The 11,375-nt window shown below is 37.3% G+C and overlaps 1 protein-coding gene across 1 annotated transcript; it reads left to right on the top strand.

Annotated features, from left to right (window-relative positions):
* The first annotated feature begins 1,849 nt into the window (after window positions 1-1,849).
* si:ch73-70k4.1 (damage suppressor protein) lies at window positions 1,850-11,323 on the top strand. Its single transcript, XM_051903634.1, has 4 exons — window positions 1,850-2,095; window positions 2,246-2,378; window positions 3,995-4,830; window positions 11,062-11,323. The coding sequence occupies exons 1-4, from the start codon at window positions 1,935-1,937 to the stop codon at window positions 11,132-11,134; spliced, it is 1,203 nt and encodes a 400-aa protein (XP_051759594.1). The 5' UTR covers window positions 1,850-1,934; the 3' UTR covers window positions 11,135-11,323.
* Window positions 11,324-11,375: the final 52 nt, after the last annotated feature.

Genomic DNA, 11,375 nt, shown 5'->3' with positions numbered 1-11,375 from the left:
GGTTTTCCCTTGCCCTGCTGACACTGACAGCGCTTGCCAAAGCATTTGTCAAATGTGCGTCTTGTTCCGTGTTCACAATAAGTTTCAACATAAAAGTTTTTGCGACTGAGTGACTCATAAAGACGATCTTTGCCGCCATCTAATGGCGTAATAAATGTAACTTCTTTTGCTGTTCATGGTCAGGGACTATTTTTTTCCAGCGGAAGGAAGGCTTTTAATGATTTTACTTCATGTAAGTTGCATTGATACATATTTTTTGGCTTTAATATTTGTATTGTGTGGTAACAGTTTTATAAAAGCAATAAGCCCCGTGAAGCCGTGGTTTACAGTAAATTTATAACAGCTTAGCTTTTCGGGCCTTAGGTACCGTCGGCCCGAAAACAAAATAGTCTATTTTCAGATTTGTTATATCATCACTAACAAATATTTAATATTTGAGAATTTCCAAATTAGATTTTTAAGGGGGTCTCTTGTGACATTCGCCTCAGGCAGGCCCCTCTTTTCGACAAAAGCTAGCAAGCAATTTCTTCTCCTGTACATTGGCCATTCTTTAATCTCCTCACTCTCTTTCCTATTCTCCTCTCGCCATCTCACACTTCTTCCACAGAGCATTGTGAAAGCTTGCTTTTGGAAGGACTCGGGTAGCGCCCGCTATTTTTACATTTTTCATCATTCATCAGGCAACCATGGCGACGGCTCACAACATTGCCTCACACAAGTCCTAATGACATAAGCGCTCTTTCCTGGATGCAGTCTCCCCGGCTCCATCCCTGAACAGACTTACTCAAAACTCATCTGCTATTGTACTCTCCCACTGTGTGGCTATGGAACCATCAGTGTCAGCATTAGAACCTTCTGGAATTCTCATCCAGAGGAGAGAGATGGTTCCAACCCTTGCCTCAGCCTCTCCAGAGCTCAGAGCTGAGGAGGCACCTCGTATGGATCATTTATTTTCGAGGTGGCCATCAGAAATTTGCTCAGTTTTTTCCCCCCCATGTGTTCCTTCATAATGCGATGACATTCATAGTGTGCATGTGTGGGTTTCTTCAGTCACTACATGATCATTTGGATAGCTTTTTAGTTGCTATTTTTGGTGTAGCCAATTCCAATTATAGTGCTTGTGTATTTTTATCCTTACAGTCCCATCTCTACTAATTTATGTGATAAATTAGTTATAAATTTAGTGATATTAGTCATCCAGGACAGGTTTAATTCTACAGAGGGATGTGTCCTAGACCTAGAACAACCAAACAACAACAACAACAACAACAACAACAAAAAGTTACTTTACATATTGTGCACCCATTTTGAAAAGAAGGGGGGGGGGGGAAGAGAGTGACATGACTGTGTTTTACATACAATATTGTCAACAATAGGCTACACATAATAATAATTTACATTTTCACATTTGCATTTTTATGCATTTGGCAGACACTTCATGCAAAGTGACTCACATTGCATTCAGGTATACATGTTATCAGTTATCAGATGATGATGATAATACCACTGATTTTGTATGTAGGGTGAATTCAGGGTAATTGGGACACTTTTTGCCATTGAGATGACTTGGAAAAACTGTCCCAATCAACCTGAATTCACCCTATGTGTATTGTTGCTTTGACAACACTAAAACAATAATGCCAATAAATAAATAATAATAATGATGTTCAACTGAATAATGAAACTAAATTAAAATAAAAAAAAACATTTCAATAACCACAATACAGTTCAGTCAATGGACATCTTTGGTTTTTATAATCAAATAAACAATACTAATCCGACGCAGTATATTTCTGCAACGGAATGTCATTCGAACTGCGCAATCAGTGCGCAGCTTTATCGCAAAAAGACATTTGTAACCGAACACGGAAGTCGTTCAAAGAAACTCCCGCGTAGTTTTCATTGTTTGGATAAGCCATGTGCGTCTGATAGAGATGCAGTGTGTTTACAACCGAATGACTACGATGTCTAAACTGAAGAGGAAGAAATTATCAGTTGAAGAGAGTAGATCTGAGCAGCACTCGAGGATCAAGAAGTCAAACGAAAGTTTGTGCACAGTACAGGACAGTAGCTGCAGCAAAACATCTACAGGCAGGTAGGAAGAAGCCTGATGACATTGCATTTAATGCTCTGCAAAAGAAGCTCTCTTCATATAATATAATATAATATAATATAATATACAATTATTCTGTAACATATTGTAATGAAATGTTGACTTAAAACTATTTTATATTCAATGCTACAGGGAGAGGTGGTGGGAGAGTTCTGAATTAAGTGATGTGGAGAGACTCTGGGCTCTTACCTTGAGAGCTCTATGCCCAGCTTTGCAGTCAGATCAGGAAGAACCTATTCCACAGCTCCCCCCACCTTCATCCACGGTAATACATCGGGTTATCAGCAGTGGTTATCATGAAAGGGGAAGGGCTCTATGCTTGTACATCTAGGAGAATAATAAATGGTTTAACATGCAATATGGCAGATATTGTAATATTTATACAAGACAATCTCATACTGTTGTATGATCTTATTTAATACAGCATGAATGATTTGTGAGGTGTTAATTCCTGCACTGAAATGGATGTTGGATGCAAATAGACACTGTAAGGTCTAGAGATGACTTCATACAGTCACATTATGAGGCAAGTGCACTGAACACTTCATTCCCTTCACTAAAATAAGATTAGGAGGGAACATGAATTAAAAAATAGTAATAATAATGATGTGCACGGATAAATCGTTTATGTAAAATGCTGCAATATTCCATAAAAACTAAGAATTGTCCATTTTGATTTCATGGTGACTTTAAAAGCAGGACCCACCCTCTAACTGTGAAACCGCAAATCTCACATTTTCCTCTGTACATGGGAAAAATAGGCTTGATGTTATTTTCCATGGAGATGAGAGGATGGACAGCACTGAATTTGTCCTTTCCAGAATTATCAACAAGGCTGTAGTGTGCTTTCCTGGTCAGCATGTTTATTTAATAAATGGCATTTTCCATGGTACACTTTGGTGTCACATTACTTAAAAACATTCAACAAATAACATTTGAGGCACAAATACCAAACAATTAAAATCATACAGCAATATCAGGATGTAGTCATCTGTTTGATTGAGTTAGTTGAACTTGATTTTATTTATATATATATATATATATTATTAATAACTATGTTTTATTAACCAAACATAATATTTAGCTGTGTCCCTTATTTTAATATTATTTTATGGGGGGAAAAATATTTGTAACTTTTTAAAAATTTCATAAATTATTTTGATTTAAATTGTACTTTTCTGTGACAGGTATGCACAAATTATTTATTATATATTTAGTTTTCTCATATAAAATATATACTATGTAATTTAATCTCATAAGGTTGATGATCAACATTTTCTGAAGGTTAATAAGTGCCTCCTTTCATTTCAGGCAAAGGGATTTTTTTTTTTTAATGGAAAAATATGCAAATTAGCAAGTGTTAAAAGTTTACTGGCATCATTTTTTTTTTCATTGATTACCTTGATTTGAATGTTGTTCAGAACCATTAACAAAGCTGGTATCCAAGCAGCACCATATATGTGACCCTAGACAACAAAACCAGTTATATGGGTCAATTTTTTTAAATTGATATTTATGCATCATAATCACATCTGGAATCTGAGGGTGCAAAAAAAATTAAAATATTGAGAAATCTGTGTTTAAAGTTGTCCAAATGAAGTCCTCAGCAATGCATATCCAAATTTTTGACACATTTATGGTAGGAAATTTACAAAATATCTTCATGGAACTTGATCTTTACTTAATATCCTAATGAAATCAATAATTTTGACCCATACATTGTATTGTTGGCTATTGCTACAAATATACCCGTGCGACTTATGACTGGTTTTGTGGTCAAGGGTCACATATAATGTGTAAAATATGTCGCTAACAGAAGGGTCTAATTCACACGTGTGATAATTTGTGTAATACAGTGTGATTTTCTCTCTATTTCCTCAGAAAACTCCTGTGCAAAAAGTAAGTGATTGGAGGTGGTGCAGTGCAGATGAAGATACTAATCCCCCTCCAGATCTGCCCGCTCCATCTTTCCTCACTCACCCACCACCAGTGAATGACTGCAAGAACCCTTCACAACCTCCAGCAGCAGAGAACATGGGGGAATCTGACCCACCAGCACTCGCCGATCAAGAGAATTATATATCTTCACCTGATCAGGAGAGTGTGTCAGTATGTGACATACAAACTGCTCAGCAGCGCCACCTTGAAGACAAAGTCTATGGCGTTAAGGGTCGTAAATTGTCAGACAAACAGGATGACAAATTTGGCGAAGCGGGGAAAGTCTCAGAAATGCAAGAGCTTACAAAAGGATCTGGAGCAGGATTGGATGCGAAATCAAAAGCAGGAGGATCTGGAGCAGGATCAGATGTGGAATCAAGAGCAGGAGGATCTGGAACAGGGAAGGGTACAAAAACAGGTGCAGGAGGATCTGGATCAGGGCTAGGAACAATACCTGGAACTGAAGGATCAGTATCAGGCATGGGAATAAAACATAAAGCAGGAGTATCTGGATCAGGGCAGAGAGCAAAACCTGGAGCAGGAGGGTCTGGAACAGGGCAGCGGGCAAATTCAGGAGTAAGAGGATCTGGATTAGGACTGGGAACAAAATCTGGAGCAGGACAGGGAGCAAAATCAGGACTTGAAGGATCTGGGTCAGGGCTGGAAAAAAATTCAGAAGCAGGTGGATCTGGATTGGGGCAAGGAACAAAATCAGGTCCAGAAGTATCTGGATCAGGACTGGAGTGCTGCCCAATGTGTCTAATGCCATTTCCTGAAGGGTGAGTGAATGTTTCATATAAATAAGTAAAAATTCCATTCCACAAAGTTGATCAAGTTCACAATGCAGAACCAGAGTTGACAACAAAATCAGTGCATCAATCAATGTAATGTTATTACATTTAGTTCAGCAACCCAAAAATGTTATATTGGGTGGCCGCCATGAAGTGTTCAATGCGTATAACATGCTATATCCCAACATTTCCCAATTTGGCATGACCAGAGAAGAACATTGTTGGTTGGTTTTGGCAAATAGTCTTATTGGAAATCCATACGGATAACTTCACACTTGTATTTCAGAATGCAATGCCTGAAGTTCTTTGTTCTTCTTCACTAGAGTTCTCAATTTTCAGATGCCAATTAAACAGGCAAAACTCTCAGAATTCAGGTGTTTTGCAGAACAGCAACTCAAATGAAGAAGCAGGGAATGTGATCTGCTGTCATTGTAGAGTTGATGCATGTTCTAGAACACCAGAGACTAGAAGACTGAGATCAGCTTTGGCATTAGAGATGTTAAGCTGGCCCTTTAGGTAAAGCCAGAACATACATACGCTCACTCTCATGAACCTCTTGGCAACACTTGTTTCACTAGGCTTTAAGATGAAGTGTTGGTGGATGGAATCATGCATTCTATCACCTCTTTTTAAATGGGCAAAATAAAATTAGTCATTTGTTGGAGAAAGACATTTTATTTTCCCTAAATGAAATGGATTTGAGTGTTTGCGCCTTGGGTGCTGGTGGAGCACTCCGAGATGGATATCACAGCCACGGTTATGTAACTCACTCCTGGATGTGATGTCATCCCTGCAGATGTAGAGCAGAGGATCCAGTTCAGATGGGATTTATATTTGATGCTTTATGAACACTTGATTCTTTATTTTGATGGATGAACATAGCAACGTTTAGCAGCTGTTATTGTTGTTGTACTATAGTATGAAGTATGCAAAGTGTTACACAACACATGACATTGAATTTTGAGACTTAATAATGAGGTGGTACAGTGATTGTAATACCCTGGTACTTTATGATAAACTAGTCTTTAGATGTACAAAAGTTAATTATATTATAAAATTATAATTAATTGAAATGAGTTTAAGAAGCAGTTTAAGAAATACTTTTTGGAAAGTTGACATGTTTTGCGATGTGACATGATTTAAACAGCATTTTCTATTTATTTTATAATTATGCTTGCTGAATTCTTATTATTTGAAAGACTACATGATATTTGTACCTTTATTTATATAAATAATAATATTTAATTCAAAAAATGCATTTTCATTTGCAGGACTATTTACAGTGTATATATATATATATATATATATATATATAATAAAAATTCTGTCATTAATTACTTGTCATTCAAAACCTGTAAGACCTTTGTTCATCTTCGGAACACAAATTAAGATAGTTTTGATGAAATCCATGCTTTTTTTGGCCTCCGATAGACTGCTACGTTATTACCACATTCAAGGCCCAGAAAGGTAGTAAAGATAAAATAGTCCATGTGACTGCAGTGGTTCAACCTTAATGTTATTGAGCGACGAGGATACTTTTTGTGCACCAAAAAACAAACAAACAAAAAAAAAAACAACTTCTTCTCTTCCATATCAGTCTCCTACGCTGTTCACACAGTTCAGCGCTTCCGGGTTCTACATCAGAACGGCGGCTCAGTATTGGCCGACGCTGTTCACTTGAGCAGCATGACACATGCGTGTGATGTAGGGCTGAAATGATTAGTCGACATTATAGACAACGTCGGCAATAAAAATTGTCGACAAATATTTTTGCTGTTGAATAGTCTTTTGATCTCATAAGACCTATTTGAAGGGCCTGCAATAACGTGGTTTGGCCAGTGGGGCACTGTAGCGCAATACTGTAATGCAGCCCTCCCGGATCTAATCCAATAGAAGAAGACACGGTGCTTCGGAGTGCATAGTGCAAACGAAGTTGAACCCGTAAAATGTGGGAGTTAAACATAGCATAAAACATAACAAATATAACGTTTAGCATAACTACAAAAAAAGGCTGTCATGCAGGGCCACCAACTCTCATTCAAACTCACTGTTCTCTGTTCTCACGCCACACGTCCATTTTCTCACGCACTGAAAAATATATAGCAGAGCAAAGAGGACAGACAACGCGCCGACAAATGAGACAGATCAGGTTACTTTTGATATAAAATAGTCTTCGCTTTTAAATTCTGTCAATTTTACTACGGGTTTCAAACAATACATGTGGTTTTGGCGCTCTTTAATGTGGCGTGACAGATCGCTGTAGCGCCTCAGGTCAAGCGGCATGTGAACCTATTATCTCTTCCTCTTTTCTGCTATTACAGCACGAAATAAACATGAATGAACATCAGAAAGTATGTTGAAAGATAAAGTACAACTTACTAAAATGAATCCATCTCTAATGTAATCACTTAATCAGAGTTTTTCAACCGCAGAAACAGCTTGCAAACTAATGTCACAAAATGTTACATTTACCTCAGGAAAGCCATTCAATGACCACAAACTCGATAGTTAGTAAAAAAAGAAAGAAAGAGGGGCATTTTTAAAAAAAATATGCATAATATTACATATTCATATTTTTACTCATTAAAAAGTTATTACAATTCCCAGACTTAATAAAAACAGTCATTTTAACAGTTGGACTATTGATGACTTCTGAGGAGAAAAGAAAACCTGAAGGAGAGTGGTCTATTCAGGTGGCTCGAAATTTATTAAAAATACACTTTCAAAAGCTGTGATTTTTATTTATTAGTTAAAGTAAAACTCAATATTTTAACTAATTGCTAAAGTGGAATAATTGAACAAAGCATACTGATTAATTGGTGTAATAATCGACGATTAGTCGATTAATTGATTAATCGTTTCATTAATCGGTAGATTAATCTATTATGGAAATAATCGTTTGTTGCAGCCCTGATGTGATGCTGATGCAGGAGCTGGCCAATAATGAGCCGGCGTTCTGATGTACAACCATGAAGCGCTGCACTTTGTTTACTATGTGAACAGCGTAGGAGACTGACATGGAAGAGAAGAAATTGTTGAATATAATCGTTATTTTTGTTTTGTTTTTGCGCACAGAAAATATTCTCGTCGCTTCATAACATTAAGGTTGAACCACTGACTGTAGTCACATGGACTATTTTAACAATGTCTTTACAACTATTTTAACTTATGTAAAGGAATTTAACTTTGTTGTAAAGCTTTACCTAATTTTCCTTGCAGATTCATATACTTTCAAGCTAAAATCTTGATGTTGGATTAAAAAAGACAATATAGCCTGTATAATCACATACCAGTTTATAGGCGTCATTTTCACCTTGCTGCCATCTTTAATCAATGCCAACTCCAGAAAGGCCGTTTATGAACTTTTCTGCTTGTGAACTTTGGAGCACTTCTCAGAAAGAGGAAACACTATGTTAAAACATGGCAGACTGTGAGTGTACTTAAAGAGTGGAGGAAGAGAAACTCTAAGAAGGACAGTTATTCATCAGAATGGGTCAAAAAGTCACCAGATTCTTGCTTGGTGCGAGAGCAGCGCTCCTTTGGCGTGGTGGGCAGCACTGAACGTCCTAGAACAAGGCAGCACTTTGTTGCGAGTGCAGGGCTGGCGTGCGCCGCTGCCCGCTCTCTGCCCGCCGTGTGTACATTGGCCAGACTGCAGAGCACAGCAGAACACAGGCGGCCCCGTGAGAGAGACACAATGAACGCTCTTGTCTAGGGAGGACAGATAGAGAAAGAGGCAGATATAGAGAGCGAGTTTCCGAGGGCGTCGATACGAGCAGAGGGCAGGACTGGTGAAGAGATGGAAATCTTGATGGAGGGAATCAAGGGAACTGGTGGGTTGGCACGTGTAGATTCACAGAATGGTTTTGAGGTTTGCTGCTGGGAAGCATCAAGCCGTCTGGGTTGGAAAAGGGATTAGAGAGGAAAGGAAGGAGTCTTGAAGGGAAAGGGAATACAAACAAATGAATGCGAGTGGAAATGAGTGTCGTTTTGGAGGGAGGAAGGATTTCTGAATCGTACTATAAACGATCATTGGAAAGTCAAATTTGAGACCTGGTGACCTCGCAGTTTATGCGTGCTTGTTAGCCAGCAGCGTACTATAACAAACTATTCCTCAGTGGTTTATTTTTGTGTGCACACATCAGTAAACTACTATAAATGGATTTATTCACTTGTAGTTTTCTGTGTCTGCCATCAACCGTTCATTAGCATTAAAGGGATAGTTCACCCAAAAATGAAAATTCTGTCATCATTTAATTACCAAACCTGTATGAATTTCTTTCTTCTGCTGAAAACAAAAGAAGATATTTTGAAAAATATGGGTAACCAAACAGTTGATGGACCCCATTGACTTCCATAGTATTAAGTCAATGGGGTCCATCAACTGTTTGGTTACCGACATTCTTCAAAATATCTTCTTTTGTGTTCAGCAGAAGAAAGAAATTCATACAGGTTTGAAACAACTTGATGGTGAGTAAATAATGGCAGAATTTTCATTTTTGGGTGAACAATCCCATTAAGTAAAAAATAAGGGTAACTCTTTACAATAAGGTTCCATTTGTCTATTCACCCTGTGAAAACTGTGTACCAGTTTATGCCCTCATTCTATTGGCTCTTCTATGCACTGACAGTTCTAGGGCTTTGTTAATGTTCCCATCCTTAAAGTTGCCACAGTCATTGCATACTTTGCATGTGCTGCACTATACCATTTTATTTAATTAGTGTATTTTTTTTATCTATTTATCTTGTTTATTTGAAACATAATAAATACTGTTTTTATAAGTGTGATCTCTGACTGTAGTCCTTGAAAACCAAAAAAGTAGTGCTTGAAAAGTCCTTGAAAATCCTGGAATTTCATTTTACAGTATCTGTACAAACCCTGGTTAATGCATTAACTAACGTTAAAGGGTTAGTTCACCCAAAAATGAAAATTCTGTCATTAATTACTCATGTCGTCCCAAACCCATAAGACTTTCGTTCATCTTCAGAACACAAATGAAGATATTTTTTATGAAATCTGAACGATTTCTGTCCCTCCATAGACAGCTTTACAACTGACACTTTGTTTGACGCTTCAAAAAGTTGAAGTTCATAAAGAGATCGTAAAACTAATCCATATGAATCGAGCGGTTTAGTCCAAATTTTCTAAAGATACTCGATCGCTTTATATAATGAACATATTGAATTTAGGCTTTTATTCACATATAAACATTGATCAGCGAACATAAACAGAAGCTCAACCAAACCTGCTTGTAACACACATGAATAAACCTGGTTCTTGCACGCGTCAATCTTTTCATTAACTTTTTGGAGCATCAAAGTGGTAATATTTTCATTTTTTGGTGAACTAACCCTTTAAAGGGATAGTTCACCCAAAAATGAAAATTCTGCCATCATTTACTATCTCCCTGGTTGTTCCAAACCTGTATGAGTTTCTTTGTTCTGCTGAACACAAAGGAAGATACTTTGTAACCAGGCCACTTTGGGGCACCATTGACTTCCATAGTATTTTTTTTCCTACCATGAAGTGAATGGTGCCCCAAAGTGGCCTGGTTACAAACTGGATACAAAATAACTTCCTTTGTGTTCAGCAGAACAAAGAAACTCATACTCATACAGAACAACCAGAGAGATAGTAAATGATGACAGAATTTTCATTTTTGGGTGAACTATCCCTTTAACTAAAGGGACCTTATTGTAAAAGTGTTACCAAAACGAGTATCTTCAATCCTAGAAAAAGGTGCATGTATTCTGACAGAGTTGTTTTCAGCAAATGCATGTTAAGAATGGTTGGATACCAAGAGAAAATCAAAGGAGAATTGTAAATTATTGAAGTGTTTCCAGATAAATGTTTTTTGAGTGATATCAGGGGATCAACTACATTGTAAACCGCTTTTCTCTACAGTCCAAAACTTACATCAACATGCATTATTCCCAAATAGTTTTTGAAAGACAGTGAGGGATCAATAACTTATCATGACTCAGAAATCTCATTTTGTTTCCAAAACTGCTCATTGTGCAAGAGAGAAGCGGTCTTGCATTAGCGCTCTCGTGTTTTGGTTTACAAACCACAGATTACTGGAACCGGCGCTGATTTCTCTTGTGTGTTGTGTATACAATTTATTGTGTATCTATTATGTATCGGATCTAATGTGTGTGTGCTTTTTTTGTACAGCTCACTATTACTAAAAAGCTTGTATGTGTTCTGTTTTTTTTCAGGTTCACCCAAATGGAATGCGATGGTCATCTTGCACAATGTTTATCAGAGATGCATGACGATATTATTTGGTGATGATAATGAAATTCTATTATTTTGGATACCCGTGTTTTCCTTTGTAGCTTTATGTTTCATGTGCTTGCAAAATATTACTTTAACATTTTGATTACTGTAACCAGAGGACCTGTTAAGTATTTCTTATAAAATATGATGGAAAAATATGCATTATGCAATAAAGAACACAGTGTCGAACACATTCTCTCAGACCAGTGTTGTTTTTCTTTTTTCTCCACACCCAGAAATCATGAGACAGGAA

The sequence above is a fragment of the Ctenopharyngodon idella genome, chromosome 8 (genome assembly GCF_019924925.1).
Source record: "Ctenopharyngodon idella isolate HZGC_01 chromosome 8, HZGC01, whole genome shotgun sequence".
NCBI classification, from domain to species: domain Eukaryota; kingdom Metazoa; phylum Chordata; class Actinopteri; order Cypriniformes; family Xenocyprididae; genus Ctenopharyngodon; species Ctenopharyngodon idella.
This window is presented reverse-complemented; position numbering and strand designations above follow the sequence as displayed.